This window comes from Archocentrus centrarchus, chromosome 16 (genome assembly GCF_007364275.1).
Source record: "Archocentrus centrarchus isolate MPI-CPG fArcCen1 chromosome 16, fArcCen1, whole genome shotgun sequence".
Classification (NCBI taxonomy): Eukaryota; Metazoa; Chordata; class Actinopteri; order Cichliformes; family Cichlidae; genus Archocentrus; species Archocentrus centrarchus.
In genome coordinates, this window is record NC_044361.1 from 8,559,782 (window position 1) to 8,582,078 (window position 22,297).

The 22,297-nt window shown below is 40.5% G+C and overlaps 1 protein-coding gene across 1 annotated transcript; it reads right to left on the reverse strand.

Annotated features, from left to right (window-relative positions):
- Positions 1–20,558, reverse strand: LOC115794312 (melanocortin receptor 5-like). Its single transcript, XM_030749737.1, has 5 exons — positions 20,482–20,558; positions 9,341–9,567; positions 9,132–9,238; positions 2,805–2,993; positions 1–751 (listed from the first exon to the last, which is right to left on the reverse strand). The coding sequence occupies exons 2-5, from the start codon at positions 9,503–9,505 to the stop codon at positions 181–183; spliced, it is 1,032 nt and encodes a 343-aa protein (XP_030605597.1). The 5' UTR covers positions 9,506–9,567; positions 20,482–20,558; the 3' UTR covers positions 1–180.
- Positions 20,559–22,297: the final 1,739 nt, after the last annotated feature.

A 22,297-nucleotide genomic window follows, 5' to 3' on the forward strand; every position in this document is an offset into this window, starting at 1 on the left:
AGTCCCCTTTCCAGCTTATGTTTTTCAATAGTTGCTGAATAAAATGTAAATATGTGTTTGACGGTACATTGTACTAGCTGAAAAGTGCAGTGAACCAGTCCTCAGGTAGTAGCATTTCTGTTCCAGTGTCAGATTCAGTCAGTTCATTATACCCATCCTTTCATTGGTCTTCTGTATTTCTCAGTACTTACCGGTCAGAGCACAGATGCTCGTGCAGGCATTTCGCAGGCTGTAACAGCAGATGATCTCCTTAAAAGTCTTCCTCATTTCCTGACTCCTGAAGGCATAGATCAGCGGGTCAATCACTGAGTTGCACATGATGAGGATAAGGTACATGTTGAAGTGGGACATGAAGCACACACAGTAGAGGTTCCGTGGGCAAGAGATCATCAGGATGAGGTGGAGGAAGAAAGGAGCCCAGCAGACGATGAAGATCCCCAGGAGGATGGTCAGAGTGATGGCCCCCTTCATGCTGGTGCGCTGATGGATTGAGTTGTAGCCAGGTAGGGCAGCAATGCGCTTCACGTGTGAGCGAGCAAGCATGAACATGTGACTATAGAGGGAGGCCATGATGAGCAGCATTGCGAAAAACATGGAGATTAGGCAGATGATCACAGGGGTGGAGTCTGAGTAGATGATGAAGACAATCCCGCAGCCAGTGCAGAAGGTCCAGATTCCCCCGATGATACAGCCGGCTCTCCTCACTGTCATGATGTTGTGGTACCTCAGTGCATAGAAGATAGTCACGTACCTGTAAATAATAACATATATTGATTTCTGATGTCACCTAAGTGACCTCTGATTTTGCATGAATGTAATTTATTTGTCCTTAGACTAAATCTAGTAAACAGTAAATGTCACAGTGATACCAAAGTGATTCTTTATGAACTAAGAAGTGACATTTGATTAATGATGAAAAGCTTCCTGAGTTTTCTACATATAGTATTTATACCTGATTCATATACTGGACCAGAGGCAGTCTAATGTGGACCTCAGTCTGCCTCTTTCAAACAGAGCCTGGGCACAGATCATCATACTGTAGGCAATGTTTGCACTTATGTGTGTATTCCTGTGCACTAAATGTAGCAAGTCGTTAGCCTAATAGCCTAAGTGGCCTAAGTCATATTTTGGCCAAAATTGAGATATCAATCTAAATTAATCTACACTGTTAGCAGAATAGAATTAGGTATCTCAAAATATGCCAAATTATGCTATTAGGCTAACGAAGTGTGAATGTGGTCTGTGGACCCCCGCTGTGTGGAGTTTGCATTTCGCTGCATTCTCTGGCTCCTTCCAACTGTCATGGTCCTGGGCCGGTGGCCCAGTGTTTTGAGTTTCTTTTGTGTAACTTTCTTTTGTTGTACTTTTCAGTTTGTTTCTTAATGTTTCTTTTGGTTTTGTTGTTTGAGTGTGCAGTTTGGCTTCCTTTGTTGTTTCGTTGTGTAATGTTGCCTTTGTCAAGTTTTCTGTGTTAGGTCTGCGTCTGTTATGTTTAGTACTTCCTGCTTTATTTTGGTAGTCCACTGTTCCCTGTGTTTTGTGTTATGTTTTACTTCCTGTGTTATTAGTCTTATTCTTTTCACCTGTTGTGCTCAGCTGTTTTCCACTCCCCCTCGTTCCATCTGTGTATTTAAGTCTCAGTGTCGTGTAGTTTGGTGTTTGGGTCCTCGTCAGTTTTTCGCTGTGTGTTTTGGCTGCTAGTTTTCGAGTTTCAAGTTCCTAGTTTTGAGTTTGCTGTTTTGTATTTATTGAAATTATTATCAATAAATCTTCTCTCTAACCCTGCTCTCGCCATGTCCTGCACTGGGGTCCTCCCTGCCTTGCCCGCACCCAGCTGTGACACCAACAGTCCAAAGACATGCTTGTTAGTTTAACTGGTGATTATAAAAGTGGATGTAGCGTTGAATGGTTGTCTGTGTCTGCCCTGCTGTACACTGGTGACCTGCCCAGAGTTTTTAATTTTTAATTTTTAGTTTACTGAAGGGATTTTTTTGAAATCCCACTAAACTGGAAGATCTGAGGCAGACCTTTTTGGGGGAAAAAAAAAAATATGGTCACAATGAGCGCAGAAGAGATCAAGGAATTCTAATTACCATTGGGCCAACCTTGCCTGCAAAAGCTCAGATGACATCAACAGATTTAATGTTTTCAGCATGCAAAGGTCATAGAAAGCCATCGGCGGCACATTTCACAAATTTATAAATCTGCCTCACAAGCATGCAAAAGAAAAAATAAAGAAAGGAGATGAGAGAGAAGGAACTACATCATCTGGGTTTTCTGAGACTAGTAAGCAAAATAAAAAGTTCCTTTCCTTTATAGTAAACATGATGAATAAATCAAATTAGTTGTGTATCTCAGAGGAAGAAGCAGGAAATTAATAAATAAAATCACAATAAAAAAAGATTGAACTGCATAACTGTTGGATTGCATGCCCTCCCAAAACTTCATTCATCCACACTGTAGGACAAAAAATAACCACTTTATGTTGCGCTGATCTGTTCAGCACTGACAACTATTTAGCATGAGAAATACTCTTCATTCACTGTAATAATCTGAAGGAGTGCCAAATAAGCACTGACTCAAATTCCCTGGTATTTTTCACTAAATTACAGGGTCCTTTCTTGTCATTATGAAGTACAACACATCAGCTGTTTTCAAGAATATTAACTGGGGTGGTGGTGTTGGGCTGTGAGGTGGTGATTAATTGTGAGTAGAGCATTTAATTAAAACCTCAGTTCCCTTAAAAATATTTCAAAGAGCCTGGAGAAATATATATCTGTGCTAATACTCCTCTCCATTGTTACCTGTCCACAGCGATGGCCAGCAGGCTGCACATAGATGCAACGACAGAGATGCAGATCATGGAGTCAACCATGTTGTCCATCTGCCTGATGAAGTGGTCCTCCACTACAAGCTGTCTGTTGTTGAGGAGGTAAATTATGATAGTCTCCCAGGCGTTGGACACACTCACCAGCATGTCTGCTACTGCCAAACTGCAACAAACAAAATCTTCATACAGTCTTTCATCCCACAAATAAATGTTCAAATAATCTTAGCAGAAAAAGTAAGGAAATTTGTGCTTGGTTGATTATTTCTTTGCTGTAACAATGCTTCCTGGCAATATCCCATTGGAAAGCCTGTTCAGTGCCTTAAATGGAGCCACATTTGTGTAAAGTATTGCCAAGAAGCATTCTTACAACAAAGAAATAACTGACCGAACACAAATTTCCTTACTTTCTGTGCTAAGTTTAAATGTTCCTTTATGTACTTCCTCCTTGTGCATGCAGGAGCCGGCAGAGTAGCCGCAGGAGTCCTCATGTTGTGTAAACACTTTCCTCACAGTCACACTGGGAAAACCAATTAATTGATTCAATGACTGAGTGCAGTCTTTCACATTATCCAGCGGTGCGACTGAGGCAATGCTCTGATAGTCACATGCACTCACAGCCTTTATACAAGCAAAGATGGTTGAAACGCCGATCTTATCTAAAAGTTCAAAGTGATCATGGTTTGGTGCCAAAAATGGCACCACAGACAGAAAGAGCTTGATGCTGGTTCCAAATACAACAGTGATCCAGCCAGATCCTCCCCAATATTATTCACCTTATTACATTAAAGAAAGTAAACCTATGTGTCTTTCCTATTTTAATACCACAGTTCAACAACCAACATCTACTCCATGCTTATATACTAATATTTTGAGAGTTTCTTAAATATAAACAATATATTTATTAGGGCGGTCCGATCCTGGCTTAAATTACTGGATCGGATATCGGAAAGAAATAAAAAATGCAATCCGATCCGATCCGACCCACATGAGCTGCATTACAGGTCTCTGTTGTCTTCTTCTTCTTGTGGGTTTGCGGCTGACCAAACCAGCTTAAAGCTGCATTACCGCCATCTACCGGAATGGAGTGGGGATCAGGAAATAACCCCCTCAGTTCTCCGTCGCTGGGACGGATTCCCTTTGAGACTGAGAGGATCATCGCTGACATGTTTTTCCGCCTCCACCGCTCTCTGCGTGTTCGTGTGTTGTGCTCGCTGTGCTGAAAATTTCAGGTGTTATTTTTGTCTCTACTTCAGCTCCCGGACATACTGCTAGCGAGCTAGTGATTGTCCGGTACCAGAAGGACCCCTTCCCCGTCAAAATATTTTTTATACTTTAATCCCTGATTGGTGACTAAATATAGACCTGCAGTAGAAACGTATTTAGGAGAATGCTTGTGAATATAAAGCATTACAAGATTACGCTCAAGCAGCCCCCAGTTTTTCAACATAAACACTGATGACGCAACAGCAGCAGTCAGCTGTTTTGCGTGCAGTCTATCTGCACAAGTGCAAAGAGGCAGAGCCGGTGAGCTCAGATGGAGCGGAAGAAAGTTTTCTCCCTGTAACCTCCATTAAACCTTTACTGGGAAACAGCTGGAGGTCCTTCATCAACCACCTGATCAGTAAGTGAAGAAAAGAGAACTTTGTAGCTGCTCCATCCACCCTGTTTGTTTCACACAGGGAAAAACTGCAGTACGGGAGCTAAAATATACAGATGAACTGTTAATGTGAAAAAAGTATTTCTTATCCAGTTACTCGGGTAATTGATGGTATAATTGACTGAATACTCCATTACTAAATTAAGCCATAGTTGCAGCCCTACTGAAATTTGCAACATACCATAAGCCCATGCATCACCTTCTCACATAGGAGCAACAGGATTCAGGTGAGAGAGCGATTGTTGTAAGTAAGTAAAATTTATTTATTTAGTGCTTTTCACAGACAAAAAGTCACAAAGCACTGTACAATAATTAAAACATAATATCAAAAAAACCCAGATAAAACACCATGTTAAAAACATATTAACATTACCATATTAAAAGAAAAAGAATAAAAATAAAGTCAACAGAAAGCCTGGTTAAACAGAAAGGTTTTCAAGATGCCACAGAGTCAGCTAAATGGAGCTGGAGTGGTTCCAGTTCCAGAGCTTTGGTGCCACTGCCTGAAAAGCTCTGCCCCTCCCTGGTTCTTAGTCTTGTATGTGGGACAACTAAAATATTTTGATTTTGTTGTGTGTTGACGTATGTAAAATGTATCCAGGCATTTGAAATCAATTGTTTTTTTGTTTTTTTTAAAAGATCAGATTTGTATCGGTATCGGCAGATAAAATATCGGTATCGGTATCAGACCTAAAAAAGTGGTATCGTGCCATCCCTAATATTTATGCCATTTATGTATATTTACATGTAAATTTTGGTGTTTAGTCCCAGTCAGATGTCTGGACCACCTCATCTGGCTTCTTTCTACTCAGAGTCCCTCCCAAATGGCCAAACTCCTCACCCTGTCTCTAAGGAACAGCCCGGTCACCCTTCAGAGAGAACTCATTTCTGCTGCTTGTATTTGCAATCTCATTCTTTTGGTCACTGCCCAGCGCTCATTACCACAGGTGAAGGTGGGAACGTAGATCAACCAGTAAATCAAAAACTTTGCTTTCACACTCCGTTCTCTCTTCACCGCAGTGGAAAGGTACAGCATTCACATCACTGGTGCCATGCTAATCCACCTGCCAGTCTCTCACTTCACTCTCCCCTCACTTGTGAGCAAAACTTAGGGGAGCATTTTTCAGGGAGTTTTTAGGACAGTCTGATAATAACAAATTGTAATAATCCAGCCTAGAAGTAATAAATACATGAACTAGTTTTTCAGCATCACTCTGAGACAGGATGTTTCTAATTTTAGAGATATCATGCAAATGCAAAAAAGCAGTCCTACATATTTGTTTAATGCGTGCACTGAAGGACATATCCTGGTCAAAAATGACTCCATTCCTCACAGTGCCATAACTGGTCAAATATTTTAAAACTGGAACTTAAAATGTTCCTCCATGCTTTGGTGCCATTTTGGTGTTTGGCATATACAAAAGAGGATTTAGAAAACTACAATAATACGTTCTCCTCCAGGGCGCATATTTGAACCCTGTTTGCAAAGCAATGTGTTTAAGTGTCATGGAAAACGGCGGCCTTATAGAAATATGTTAAATAAGCACAAACACCACGATGTGTGTAATGTCTTAAAATTACAGGCCACACAAAGCAACATGCTTCTCCTCCATTGTCTTGGATACCAGGGTAGCATATTATGATTATGGTCAATATCACGGACCGACTCACCAACTAGTAACTATTACATACCTATAGAGAGAAGGAAAACAACAAATGAAGTAGGAGTTTATTCATTTCTTCAGAAGGCATTTTCAAATAAAGGATAATAATGGTGTCATCCCACAATAACTCTTGCTGCCCCACCGTTACATCCTGGGAGTCACTCAGAACCACATCAACGGAAGCACGGCATAGCTTATCAGAAAATGGAAGATTGGGTTGAATGTCTGCTTTGGCTCAGACTCTGCTGGCACCGGCTGAGACACATTTGCTTCTGCCTTAGTAAGAGGATTAAGCCTTTCAAATCAGAAGACAGATCCAAACAAAATCATGAGTAACTGGTGCTGATGTCAAAACAAACATCCAAGTAAGATATTTTTCAAATTTGTACAGTAGGGACATTAAAAGTGTGACTTCATTTTGACACCATACCTGCCCCAAATATGCTGTTTTGTGAGTCCACATATCTATGCTGGTTGGAGACATATTTAAAAAGGGAAGGTAAATCATTACCTAATGATTAGTCTGAGCAGGGTACAGGATTAAAAGACCAAAAAGCCTTTGTTTTCACTCAATTGTTACATGGCCTTTTATTTATCCATTTGTAATAAGGATTAAAGATTTATGTCAGTTTCAAGAGTTCACATTTCCTCTGGCAACACTTTACCACATGACATTTTTGCAAGTGGAAAGAATAATTAGATTTCACATTGGATTATATTTGTTATCTTCTACTGTCCTTCGTCTTTTACAAATAAGCAAACTTTGCAATCTCAGGCAAAAGCAAAGTCTTTTTTGCACAACTGAGCCTTTTATTCTATTACATGAAACGGAGCTGGCATTTGGGTCTTGTGCAGTTCAAGATGTGCATTAACGAGAAGGTTTGGAAATTGAAACTCATTATTTCTTTGAATTCTGGCACAGATTCGTCTTCTACACTCACATAGATGTGAACTCTTGCAGCAATGGTCACCTTGAAGTCACACTTCTACAAAGTAAGCTAACTCAACCTAAGCCCGTAAGCCAGCTTAATTGCTTTATATGCTTGCTTGCTTTAATATCCTTTTTTCTCTTTTTCTTTCTTGCTTGTTTTCTCCTTGCTTTCAGTTTAAAAGAGACCAGCTTGCTTCTCCTGCCAAGGAGTTCCACAGCTCATCCACAGAGCATCGTGTTGAGAGGAAAAAAAGGACCCCAAAAAACAGACGTGGGGGACAGTACTGAATAAACACAAAAACAATCTTTATTTAGGTGAGTCAGGTAGACCAAAAGGACTGTAAACAAGGTCCATAAAGGATCTAGACACACTGGAACATGGAGGGAGGAAACAAAGAGCCAACGCGGACAACGCAAAAAAGAACAGAGACAAACTGATGATATAAATCCACACATAAGGACACAAGGGAAGTGGAGACAGGTGGGAAAACAAACAGAGCTCAACCTAATCGCAGGGGACAAGACAAGGGAAGTAGAACTGAATGCAAAACATGAGACAAAGACTCTCAAAGTAAAACAGAAAGTAACCAGAGACAGAACTTAATAAGTGGGGAACAGATTTGGACAGATTAGAAACAACCTATGACCATAAACAGAGAATAAACAACAAAACTAAAAACAAGAAAGCCTGAGAATGTAAACGTAAAGAAATATCTACTAGAAAACAAAACTCAAAAACACCATAAACTCAAGAATCCAAAAACTCAGGCACAAAACCCCAGGGTCCGTGACACAGCGGGTAGGCTAACCTTTTATGACAATCCCCAGATGCTTCATTTATGAACCTATAACAGAGCCCTGCCTGAGGATCTCAAGCAGCCATCGGGCTCATAGAGCAGGCAGGAGCCAGACTATTCAAGGCTTTATAAACAATTCTCAATAAGCTGTCACAGTTTGCCAGTGAGGGCACCAGGGGTCGGTTTATTGTGGTTGCTTCTCTTAGCATGTTTTTAAAGCTGGCAGCATCACCTGCAGCCTTTGTAGTGTAGTACAATATTCAGTTCTATAGGAGATAAAAGCACTGACTTAGAAAACGATGACCCTTTTCTGGGTCAGAAAGGAAGAAACAATCTAATCCTAGACTGCTGCTGTCTCAGTTGTGCAAACCACGATTGCACCACTTTAGTCACTTGTGCATCGAAGGACAACTCAGGAGCAAAAGTAACACCTGGACCCCAAGGCTAGAGGAATGACCAATGACAAACCTCCATTAATGCTTTTCAAGAAACTATTCATCTCTATTCGTCATATTAATACAGACCATCCAAAAGGCTCTTGTGTGGCACTTACTTAAACTGCATCCACACAGGGAGCGAGTCACTTGTCACACATTGCTTTGAAGCCGACGGTTGGTTGCTATGGGATATTTCAGGTTCTGGTTGCCTAGGTAACCCTCCATCGTATTTACTACAGGTCGTATGTTGATCAACGTTATCCTGTGCTCTCATTGATAGTTGCTTCAATCGTGTGCCTCAAACTCGAGGAAAGTTTTTTTTAATAAGTTGACTGAAGTCACTAAATTTTATCAACTTTCTCGGCTCTCTCATCACCACGTTGCTGTAAATTGCTTCCTGTGTGGATACAGCTTTGGGATGGTCATTTGATGAGGGACGAAACTGCTTGAAAATAACAATATAAACTGAAATAATATGGCCCTGGAGGGGAGGCTGCATTGTTATCCAATTATAATGCCTACATTACGATGTAGTCTAATCCTAAATGTATTACAGTAATAATAGACAACGATGGGAGAAACAGGGTTTTACTAGGGACCCATAATCCCCTTTGCCCCGGGGAATGACTGTATTACACCAAGACAGCAAGTAAACACTGACGAATAGAACTGCATATTAATAAACTGCTGCTTAGTGAAATCTTTACCGTGGTAAACATGTTATGCCTGGGTAGCTCACTTTATTAAAATAGGGGTGGTCCTGGTACATCATTATGTTATTTCACACGCATGTCTTAAATCACTGATTAGTTTACCTGCATACAAAGAAGTACATAGGGGAGTGTAGGTTCTTGTTCTTCACTATAGCTGTGATGACCAAGATGTTCTCCAGTAGTGAGATGATACCCAGGATCAGAAAGACCTGAGGAGAGGAGAGCAAAAATACAGGCCAATAGAGCCGGAGTAGTGGTACTACACAAGAGGCCACAAAATAAATAAACAAGTCTAAAATCATTCCACAAACCTCGACAGCAATGTGGACCTGCTCGCATGCTGCAGGTTTAGAGGTGCTGCTCTTGTCTGATAGTGGAGGGATTAGGGTGTAGTTTTGATGGTAGTAGGAATAGCCCCAGGTGGAGTTACCCAGCAGCACTTCCTCTTGGTAGGAGGATTCATCAGATGCATTCATCTCTGCTGTGGGTATGGTCTAGGTCATTGCAGCTCTTATCTAGAAGTCATTTTTCAAGCAGGCTGGCAGAAAAAACAAGACGATGTCAAAGTGAGACTGTGCCATGCTTCATATAGGGTTTGTAATATTGAGGTTTTGATAAATTTAAATCATTACTTCTCAATTCACACTAACGTAAGCCAAGCAACCCTGATTCATTCTGATCTCATGAATTTAAAAATATAAATATAGTATTCTTTTCTTCCTTGCAAATGTGATTCCAACATTCACTCTCTGTGGTTCTAGTTTGGCCTCCATTAGCATTCTTTCTGTAATGCTTGGTGCAGAGCAGGTAATAAACATTGGTTTTAGTGCTTTTCTAAAAACAACTGCCTGTTTCTGACAAAAATACCATTAGGAAAGTTCCATAAAACCAAGAGCACAATCACTATGAGTAACTGTTTGTATTACATTGCTGCTAGAAGTACAATAAATATAAAGCTACAACCAGAAGATTGGGTTTAACCTGGCTTAAATTTGGAGAGTGGGAAGCGACTAGCCGACCCAGCACTTCCCAGGCTCACTAGTTTTAAAAACACACCACATTTTTTTAACCTGTGCAGAAAAAGAAACACTGACATGTTGTAGTTTCAAAGGGGTTTATGTGACAGATTAGTTCTTGGCCAGCTGAACTGACTGGTCTGTTAGTTGCTTGGTAAACTCACAGTGACAAGTTAATATAATGTGCAACTTAGTTAGCTATTGGTTGGCAGATCTTGCCTTTTGGTAGAGCCTGGCTAGCCAGCTGCTTCTCTGAGCTCCTACTCTTTATGCTAGGCAAACCGCTCACTACACAGAGACGTGCAACGTGCTGAGTACTGCAAACCACTTCGAGCCAGTTAATAAAAATGTCAAACTTTCATTAGCTGCAGGTCAGTCAAGCTGAAATTAGTCACACGACTACACTGAATTAGGTTGGATGTGTTTTGTGATCAGCTGGCCGCTGACATTTTACAGGAAAATCACCTAATAAAAGATGACATTCAAAATTTGCCCTATTATAGTTACAACAAAATTTCATTGGTATTTGTTTTGAACATTCCTCTTTCCTAATGAAATGCAACAGTTGTTGTGGCCTGACATTACACTCTTAAGTTAGGGGCACACAAGAAAGCTTCACTGTTAACATTCCCTTATCAGCTGATAAAATATTGTAACGAGGCTAAAAAAAAAACAAAAATACTTTGAATTCTTCCATGCAGCTAAGTGAGTCAACTGTTTCTTAACACATGACCAGGAAACTGGACCCTGCGGTAATGTCACACGACACTCTCTGAGTTGCTTATACATCTGGGCGGATTTCAAGTATGTCTAGACACTGAGTGGGAACTAAGCAAAGCACTGATGTCAAAATAAAAGCGTTCAAGAGAAGTGAAGCGATAAACTTAATTCAGCATGGCCACTGCTGCCTGTCTCATTTCAGCAGAATGTCTTTATCCAAATCCTTTTCTAAAGTGCCACAGTGAACTTAGCTGGTAGAGCAATTAGCCAACGCTGCAGAGCTAAATGAAAAAGTGAATCATTAGGACATTTTAATTCTATTCAAATACTTCAACTGCAGAAAAAATTAATTACATCATCACAATTGGAATTCAGTTTTTCCAGTAGCAATTACCACAGCCGTTATCTTAGGCAGTTCAAATATAAGAAGCAATCATTTATACTCAAAGGTATAATTTATGTTCCTACAGTTAACCTTTTGATGTTCTAACATCACTCAAACCCTCATGTAACTAGAGCAGCTTTAAATCTATTGGCAGGTGAAGTAATTAGCATTGATCATCTTGTTGTAATGCACTGCCTGGCTGGGTTCTGGTGTGGATGTCACTTTGACATGCACTGGCTGCCTAAACATTGTTATCAACAAAGCAACTTTGACCCAGGTGGAAGCAGACCTGTACAAAAGTCTTGAGCCACCCTTTATTTCTTTCAATTTTGCTGTGCAACAATTCATTGAAACGTGGAAATATATGTAGCAGTATCTAAGGCAAAAACTGAGTTTGCACAATCCTGACAAGCTAGAAAGTCAATATTTGGTATGACCACCTGTATTCTTCAGCACGGGCTGAACTCTTAGGCAAGCTTCCTTATCATTTCTTTAAGTACTCTTCAGGAATAGTTCTTCAGGGTTCTTGAAGGATATACCAAAGCACTTCTTTGGATAAATAACTCTGTCACTGTGAGGTCCTGGCTCTGTTTAGGCCAATCCATGACTAGTAGTGGGTTTTTTTTTCTATCCAGGTATGGTTTTGCTGTGTTCGCAGTGTGTTTGACATGATTGTCATGCTAAAAAAAAAAAAATCAAATGTTTTCAAATAGAAGCTTTCCAGATGGTATTGCATGGTGGATCACAATCTGACAGTACTTTTCTGCATTAATAATTACATTAATTTTGACAAGACCCACAACACCACTGGCTGAAACCACAAACCATGACAGAGCCTCCATCATGTTTTACAGATGACTGTACACACTTACTGTTGTACCTCTCTTATGTCCAAACATTTCTGGATTTATCGGTCTATAAGGGCAGTATTGTGGAAGTCCAGTTCTTGTGTAAACTGGCAAATCCACTGAGACCGTTTCTCATGAGGCTTTGGTAAACATCAGATGGGCCTGTGTCAGGTCTGTGCTGAATTTTTTTTCTTGAAGTCATGACTTTCAGATACTGTTCAGATACCTTGTACGCTTTTTTTTTTTTTTAGGCCACTTCTTTTGTCTACTTTCTACTTTTTTGAGGACACACTGCACACTATGCCAAGATATGTCATGTGTTCGGCTCTGTGTGAATCGTGTTGTTGGTGCAAAAATATTATTTTATACCTATCAAACTGTCTTTGGCCTTTTTCATACATTCAACTAAAAAACTGAGAACTTTTTGAGTATTTTTGTGACAGGCTGCTGGTAATAATATGCTTAAAAATACAATTTAATTCTTTACTAAGTTGTGTGTTAAGGTTCATCGCTTGCGTTAGGTGCCTTTTTTTTTAATGCTTGAATGATTCATAGGTCAGTGTTAAATGGCTTAACAAACAATATTCCTCTGAAAAGACCTTCAGGATGCCTGGATAACTATCACTCACTTTAAAATTTTACAGGAAAGGCTATAGTTTACAGAAAGCTTACAGGAAAAAATAAAGGAATGAGGGACAGCTCAAGAATTTTGCATAGTACTGTATACCCCGCCACACCTCAAAAACCTCAAAGGACCACATAGAGACCGAGCTGTTGACCCCAGAGTGCAGTCTAATTGGGCTGCCACATGTGCTGGAACAATACTGATCCATAAAGGCCCAAGGTCCCAAGCCAAAGGATATGCTGCCAACAAGTGGCGCCAGACACCACAGGACACTCACAAAGGTCCCGAGCCCTTTACCCTGATGGCTCAGAGCTGCTTTGACAAAAAGGGATGAAAGGGAGCTACACAATATTAGGCGGGTGGCATGATGCACGTTTAATCATTTGGAAAATGATTAAACAATTAAATACTTTTAATAATTGCTAACATTTACCAAATATACAGAAACCGATGTGTCTGTAACCAGCTTTGACTGAAATGCCTGTTTCTAGTATTCAGTTTTAGGGAAGATCTATTATTTCAAGCAGCAAAGAGCAAACATGGAGAAAAACATCCAGAGATCCACACAAATTCATTAGCAAGATCATGAAAGATCCTTTGTCTATCCTCTTTTTTAGTTTTAGTTTTTTAAACCTTCAAAAATATTTTTCTATCAGCTCTCTTCAGTTTGAGACAGAGCTACAAATGAACACGGAGTACAGCAGAGAATTTAATCAAATTCGTGCATGGATTACTAAACAGGCTCTCGGTACAGTCCTTGGCCACAGTCCCAGGGCTCTAAGGAGTCAGAGGGCTGCTTAAATACAGCCTGTTTTTAAAAAGACTCTTAGGAACAGTTTTTGTGAGAAAATGACAGGGCTCATCCACAAGGGAGGTTCTTTTTAAAATCACGATCCCAGTCCATTAATATTAACCATGAGCCAATGAATATGAAATGATACCTCATGTTGCAGACTTCCCTTCATGTCTGGTGACTGAAGATGGTTCTTAGGCACTTAATTAATTAAAATGTATTAATTAAAGCATAAGAAATCATCAACTTCTGATATCAACAAGGAATTTTCACCCAGAGACCTGCCACTGTTTGTGCAGGAAAATCCCTCTTCCACAGTGTGCCATTTTTCCTGTCTTCTGTGTTACAGTTTAAAAAGTAAATTTAAAAAATAAAAAAACACTTCATAATACAGGCCACACTTTAAAATGACGTTTGTTCCAAGTAATTGCGAAAAGATTTACAGAATACTTGGGATCTGCCTCAGTTCGTGGTGTCAGATTTCGGCAACATTAATTTGAGATTCTGCTCGTCTGCAGATCTGTCACGCTGCCAGTCCCCCATTCTATCACAGCCCAGAGGTATTTTATTAAATGAAGATCTTCCACTGAAATCCACATGAAATCATGACTTTACTGTGTGACATTTTCCATTTCATGGTAAAAGCAATTAAAAGAAGATTAAATGTGGCCATAAGTAAATACAGAAAGTCAGAAATAATATTCATGGGCTGTAGCATTCAGACCATTGTGTTAATAAGCTCAAAGTGTGCCAACTTTACATCAATCACAGTGGGTTGACAGGAGTGGGACCTGACACAGTCTGCTTTTGTTGGCAGTCAGTGGAAACTTCCAGGACTGAGAAAAGAAGCTGATGTGGAACCACCAAAAACCGCATTTCCCCAAGTGGCCACTTGAGGCTGCCTCCAAAAGCTAGTCGTTCCCCACAGAGTCCTTTGTTAAAGCGTCGAACTCAGCATTAAAGAAGATTTTTACAGCTTGGATCAAAGAGCTGTTTTGGTCTCTAGAGGTGAAGGTGTCCCTTCATCTGCAGAAGACTTCTGTGGCTGATAATTGCATGAAAAAGTTGGTCTACAGGTTTTTCTAAAAAAAACAAAAAAAACAAGCATAGCATATGTACACTACATATGTAGCATACACTACATATGTATTTATAGGTTCATTTATTAGTATTTTCCCCTGAAAGACCTAGTTGTTAAATTCCTCCCTCACCCGGTTTTCTTTTAAATGAGCAGGTATTTTGTGTCTAATTCACACAACAAATTTATATTTTAACCTTCTGCCTGTTGTATAAAGTTGAGAGCATAGTTAAGTTTACGGCTATAGTGAAGGTGTTATGTAACAGTGACGTGCGGTGAGGGTCGTGACTGGTGAGGCACTGACGTCATCACATCAGATTTACAAACATATAGCTTATTCACCATTTGATTGGCAACAGTTGTTTTGTTTAACATTAACATAGTCTGAAGCAAACCTTTTAGCTCCGGTGTTGGTCTTCCTTTAATTATTATCTTCTGCTTCGATTGAAAGTCCAGTTTAGAAAATTCTTTCAGTTGAGTTATGTAATCTTCCATGTTGAACATAAGGCCAAGCAACAGGAAAAACTAACTGGCCTTGCTAACTGTTTATGGTAGCTTGCCGCCGAGGAGTCGTAGAGACCCTGGGATCACCAGCGCCCCCTACCATGAGGCACGAGAACTGCGTGCCTCACCTAGTGTCTCTTCGCAGCAGTTTCATGATCGCTCAACACAAGAATGCATTACACACACATACAGTTGTTAATGAAAAAAACAACAAAAAAAAACTGTGCATTATATACACCAGCTAAAATATAGAAATTTAGTTCATATAGTAAAAGTGTTAGAACATTTTAATAGCCACATGCAAAGGGAAAGTAATCCGGTCTCACTGCATAGCATGCCAGCACAGTTAGTAGTCATTGGCAATGACTATACTGAGCCGCACCACGGATTGCGCAATCCGTGGTGCGGCTCGCCGGGCTGGTGCCTCACCGTTCGTCTCTTAGTATTTGACCGGCAAATGCAAAAATTCAGCGATTTTGAAAAAACTAATCTAAAAATGGTGTAGTTAAATGGAAAAGAACTTTAAAATACAAATCACTGAATGAATATAACCATTTAATTTATTTTTTAATTTTATATTTCCACGATGACAGGTGAGGCCGTGCCTCACCTGCCTCCCCTGACTGCACGTCACTGTTATGTAACATAGGACATACTGCCACGTGGATGATGGATGCAGGATGAGGGACCAAATCCAGCTTTCAGGAATGCAGGTGCAGGTGTTATGGCTACGGGCAAAGTCTCAGTACAGTTTTATCACTCCCCTGCAGCAGTATTTTTAAACCACTTCAGTTTCACATGGCTTCAATGAGCTTGCTTCTTTAAATTCTAATAGACCTTTCATGCATTCTGCGAGGAAGCATCTTTGACAAAATCACCATCCTCTTTCCTGAGTGTTGTCTCGCTGTAGTTGCATCACACCTGCATAGGAGAGGCCTCTCAGTATTTAATGGAAACCACAAAATACTTGAAAGTCTAAGAGCGAACTTTTTTGGGTTTGCTGATGAGTCAGTAGCACAGCCCAGAGTGATTCATTAATAAGAGGTAAAAAAAAAAAAGCCCAGAGGAGCTTTCTTCTAACACACACACACACACACACACACACACACACACACACACACATTAAATGTGTGCAGGTTACTGCCACTTGTGCGGCCTGCTGTGGTGTGTTTAGATATTCTCTTTCCTACTGCTGTGATGAGCCTTGTGTTGCAGTTTGAGGATGTGGTGTTTGAGGCACACAGCAATGTGCAGCATGTGATACACAACTGCTGTGGTGTGACGATGTAAGCCATTGTGCTGTGCAAATTACGCTTTCAGGTATCATCAGTGTGCTCAATTCGATACCTCTAACCACCTTGTACTCTAGCACTAGATCCACCCCCCCCCACCTACTCTCATTCACAGTTTCTGGGGTTGACTTGAAATGTAGCTGTGATAATCACACATTCACCTTCAGCTCTTCTGATCCTGGGCTCTCTGTCTTTATTGCACCCTCTTTGTTCGCCTCGTTCTGATTCTCTGTTTTTCTCGCGGTCTACTTCAGTCCCCCCACCCCCACCCCTCTACCCACTGTGGCAACAGTGCCGGGGGAGATCGGTTATTGATTGGGATCTTGTGCCGCTGTCACAAAACAAAAAGTCCACCGTGCCTTGATCACGGCATCAAGAGAGACATCATGAAATGTCTTCACTGACAATTAATGACTGTCTGACTTCACAGCATCACCAAGAATGCACACTATCATCAGTGCTTCAAGTCAACTGTTCAAAAAGAATCTGAAAAAAAAAATCTCTTAATCATCTTTTCCAAACTAAAAGGATAATATAAACGTAAAATATAATACTTCCCCAGATGCTTGATAACCAGACCCCAAATTAATAAATAACCACAAATGAATGAATGGTACAACTAACGCGTCTCAGCCCACACATTACTGTGAATTGAATGGCTAGAATGGAATACAAGAACAGCTATTAAATTTCTGTTATTTAGTTTGGGTAGAACATTATTTCAGTATTCATCTGGGAGATGACATAAAAATACAAAACAACCCTCTTCAAGTGGCAGTCTATGCACCTTCAGGTACCTAACATTATCCTTTCAAAGAGCAAAACAACAACAATTATACACAATGGCACAAATGTAATTAAATCTAATCGCACACACACGGTGATGGCAGCGACACAAACACCTGTGAATCTCCACTGTTTGCAGAGATTTCAGGCATTTCATCTCCTTCCAGAGTACACGGACAGGAAGAAGTGAAAAATATTGTGGAAGCAAAATTCACTTTCTTGATCAAGAAAGTGAATTTTTAAAGCTCCGATATGACTTTATTGCTCCATGGTATGACTTAGCGGCTCTATGGCTCTGATATGATTTCTGGATGTAATATGGCTCCATGGGTATAGTGGTTTATACATTTGCCTTAGAAGCAATAGCTCACCACTTTGAACCTGGGGGGGAGACGTAATTTCTTTTGGGTTGTGTCAGGAAGGGCAACAGGCATAAAAAAAAATCTGCCACATCAAATATGTGTAACATACTGCTGTGATGACCCCTTGTGAATAAGGGAGCAGCTGAAAGAAAAATCTTAATTAAGACTCAGATGCCATGAAGCAGGAAACTGATCATTTCATATGACATGAGGACAAGCTACCACTGACCACTGTCCATACCACACAGCTACATTATCATATAAACATTTTGCCACATGTGGTGTTTATAGATTTCAGTAATGAGCGTTTTGTGCACTCAGTGCTGCAAAATGTCATTTTCATTTCATATGCATATACACACACTGCATGTGCTGAATATTAACACATGCCTTGTTTTGCATGCGTCAGCTTCAGAGTGAAGGCACATTTTTTCTCAACATGGTTTTATTGGCACTTTTTCCTACAAGGACAGCATGCGAGTAATATAAATGAAGCTTTATGTTTCCTCTTACTAACAATATCGACAATATACAGCCTTTATTTTTGGCACCTTTTCGCTAATAATGATTCCAGGTGCTCATATACTACATGTATAGGAACTTTTTAGATTTCAGGCTGCCTAATTGTTACCTTGGCTGAACGGGCGATCATGGTGATCATGTAGCTGACAGCTCACAGGGAAGCAGAGACCGGGCAGCTGAGCGCCTCTTGCTCTGATTCACAATTAACCAAGCAAAACACTGACATCTCAATCTGCATCTGATCTCGTGATGTGACTGTGTCCAATGGCAGTGGTGTGGATGATAGCAAATTCTCCATGGTCAGGAGCCTCTTCAAAGGTTTCCATGGCTACATTAAACATACTGTTAGTTTCTTTTTTCTGTCTCTTTCTCACACAAATCCCCCAAAATAACAGCACCATCACTGTTCAAGTCATAACCTAGCCCTGCTTGGCTTATAATTGCTTCAAGCCGTTTGCTAATTAACTACTTGTGACCACCAAAAGACACACTTAAAAGATTATTTAAATTACTTGTCAAGATAGCTGACTAGCATATCTATTATGCCATTTAATAACACTGGTATGACTTTGTATTGTGTCCTTGATATGACACTGTAGACTTAAAGACATGATGTACATGAAACATGCTCATTCCTTTTAGCAGACGTGCTGTGAAATGTGGAGAAAGGCTGCAGGGAAATTGCTGTTTTACCTCTTCCTCCAGTCTCCTTCATTTCTGTCTTAGTTTAGTTTTTGTGTTCACTGTTGAAAAGGAGCATCACAGCATTAAATGAAAAGCATAAAATACTTTTTTTCCCCCATAAAGAACAGATGTTTATGATGTTTAGAGAAAGTGGTTAAGAAATATCCTTCAAATCCATGAAACACACAGAAATAAATTAAGAATTGGTTCTGAACAAACTTTTGCATATTTACAGCCAGCAAGATGCCTGTAAATGTGGTTCATTTGTTTGATGAAGTCCTTAATTTTAGTGAAAGAGGTACTTTTAGATGCTTAAAATAGATATGAAGGTAATATGTAGAAAAAAGTATGTGTCAGTTCAGATTCTGATATTTTAAATTTTAGTATTTCTACAAGTGTCAAAATCTTTAATGTCCAAGAAATTTGAATAAATATAACACTGTGTATCATCAGACTGAATCACCCAACCCTGCCTGAAAACTGATTCCTCTCTGTGTCTACATGCAAGTAATAACCAGGCAGCTATTTTCCAGTGCGTTCTGTCAAAGCAAGCGGAGGCTTTTGAGCTTCAATGCAGTGACTTGTCACAGATCTGCAAACGCCGAAAAAAAAAATGCTGAAGAGTTTAACTGGGCATAATGCAATCCAAATACTAGTTGTGCACCTAGGCGTGTTTTCGTTCCCCCAGCAAGAGATGTATTTATCAGAAGCCACAGCCGGGTCTGTCAGTGAAAGCGCAGCTCCTTGTCTCACACAGAGAGATGCTTGCTGTTACCGCTGCTTTGCCCCTGTGGTGACTAAGCTCAGTGAGAAAATCATATTTTTTCCGGACAGTTATTGCAGTGACAATTAGACCAAAAAATCAGGGCATTTCCTTCATAATCAGGTTGGATATCTGTTATATGTTCTTAATGCTAATTAATCGGCTTTTACTGAGTGTCAACAACTATTGTGCAGATGCGTGCTGAAATAAAGCTAACTTACAGCTTTTCTTGCCTGCAAATTGGTCAAGTTGTGTGCCATTCTGATTAATCCACGAATGTAGGAACTTCAATGGTGCAGCAATTGCACGTCTGGCAGCATGCCATGGTACAAAGAAGCATCTGGGCTTGTGTTTCCATAGGAAGTAGCGCCAGCAGTAAAGCGAGGAGCCTTAGCTAATTGAGTCTCTATCCCTGGTGTAAAATCAATTGCTGCACATTTCATTTCCTGCACAAATCATAACAAAAGCAAATAAAATCAATGCATATTACCACCCCTGCTTCATTTTTCAACAGACAAAGTTGGTTGCAGGATAAAATTCCTGGCAGTTTTTCATGTTTGAATACAGCTGTTGCTGTGCAACTTCGACTCCATTAAAGGCAGAAGCCTATGTGACAACTTTCCTGTACAGCGTGTGTTCATTAGGCTGTAAAGTTTAAAACAAGCAAAGTACATACTAGGCTGCTGCAGCCTTGCTCCTAATGTATGAGTTTACATTATGATGCAGTATGGTTTATGGATTTGGATGAAGCTGCTGATAGCTGAATCAAGTTGAACAAAATAATATTGTATAAATTGGCAAATATCATGCTGCTAAAACATCTACACAGATTTTCAGTAAATTCAGTGCAATTTGTAACACAGATTTCACACAAATATCACACAGACATCTGAGAGGACAATAATAATAATCAAACATGGTGATAAAAACATAGGTTCCTGTCATCCTGTCTCATATCAGCTAATTGTGTATTTGTGCTGGCTGAGAAAAAAGGAAATTAAAATACAAGATGGCTTTTACGGTAGTGAAGGAAATACATAAAGAGTGGGGGAGACAGATTCAAAAATGACTCACCTCTAGCAGTATCTGTGATTCAAATCTTTCCCACAAGTGCCTCAGATGGACTGGATGGTGCCTCTCTGGAGCATCAGACCGGTGGGTTTACGCAACGTGAGAGTAGAGACGCTCAACTGTGTGTGGGGGGAGATAAGGAGGGGGAGAGAGAGAGAGAGAGAGGCAGAAAGAGAGAGAGAGAGAGAGGCAGAGAGAGAGAGAGAGAGAGAGGCAGAGGGAGAGAGAGGGAGACAGAGAGAGAGAGAGAGAGAGAGAGGGGTAGAGAGAGAGAGAGAGGCAGAGAGAGAGAGAGGCAGAGGGAGAGAGAGGCAGAGGGAGAGAGAGGGAGACAGAGAGAGAGGCAGAGGGAGAGAGAGGCAGAGGGAGAGAGAGAGGGAGACAGAGAGAGAGGCAGAGAGAAGGGGGGGCTGAGGAACTCCCTCTTTAGCTCTGGCAGTGTTGACACGCAGCCACTTTCAGTGATTTTCAGCCTGCTCTTGCTTGTGGTGGGTTGCTGTGTGCGAGAAGCTCCATCTTTTAGCTTTTACTGTAGATGTGACTCCGTGTATACCTGCAGTATAGTGATAGCGAAATGAAGCTGGTATTTCAAAACAACTTCTAAACAATTTTTAGGTTACATTTCAAGTCAATACCAAAGCATACTGTATCCTGGGGGAAGGAGGGGTTATGGTGGGGTCACAGAGTGAAGAACCTGATTTAAAGTCCAAATCTGTGCAAACACAGCTCCTTTCTCTTCATACCCTGCAGGAATAGACCAGCACTGCAGCTACATGACTGAAGATATATTTTTAGAGTCAAGATGTGAAACATGCTAAATGCGTCTTTCCGTAGACTTTCATTGTGTGACAGTTTGATCAGAGTGTTATTCTGCAATTTATTTAGATCAGCTGGAGGGCAAATATTACAATTTGTGGTGGTGGAAAGCAGCTTTGGTTGAATTGAGGTGTTTATTTTCAGTCTTTTAATCCACTACATATTGTACAGGTTATTTTATACATTAGAATACACTGTTTTGCCAAAAGTATTCACTCAGCCATCACAATCACTGAATTCAGGTGTTCCAGTCACTTCCATGGGTACAGGTGTATAAACCAAACACCTAGGCATGCAGACTGCTTCTACAAACATTTGTGAAAGAATGGGTGGCTCTCAGGAGCTCAGAGAATTCCAGCGTGGTACTGTGATAGGATGCCACCTGTGCACCAAGTCCAGTCATGAAATTTCCTCTCTACTAAATATTCTACAGTCAGCTGTTAGTGGTATTATAACAAAGTGAAAGTGATTGTAAATGACAGTACTTCAACCACAAAGTGGTAGGCCACATGAAAACACAGAGATTCAGCAGATTCTGAAGTTCATAGTGCACAGAACTTTCTGCAGAGTCAGTCGCTACAGACCTCCAAACTTCATGTGGCCTTCAAATTAGCTCAAGAACAGTGTGTAGACAGCTTCATGTAATGGGTTTCCATGGCCCAGCAGCTGCATCCAAACCTTACATCTCCAACCACAATGCAATGCATCAGATGCAGTGGTGTACAGTATGCTACCACTGGACTCTAGAGCAGTGGAGATGTGTTCTCTGGAGTGATGAATCATGATGATGGATGAGTCTGGGTTTGGTGGTTGCCAGGAGAACGGTACTTGTCTGACTGCATTGTGCCAAGATTAAAGTTTGGTGGAGGGGGGATTATGGTGTGGGGCTGTTTTTCAGGAGTTGCGCTCGGCCCCTTAGTTCCAGTGACAGGAACTCTTAATACTTCAGCATACCAAGACATTTTGGACAATTTCATGTTCCCAACTTTGTGGGAACAGTTTG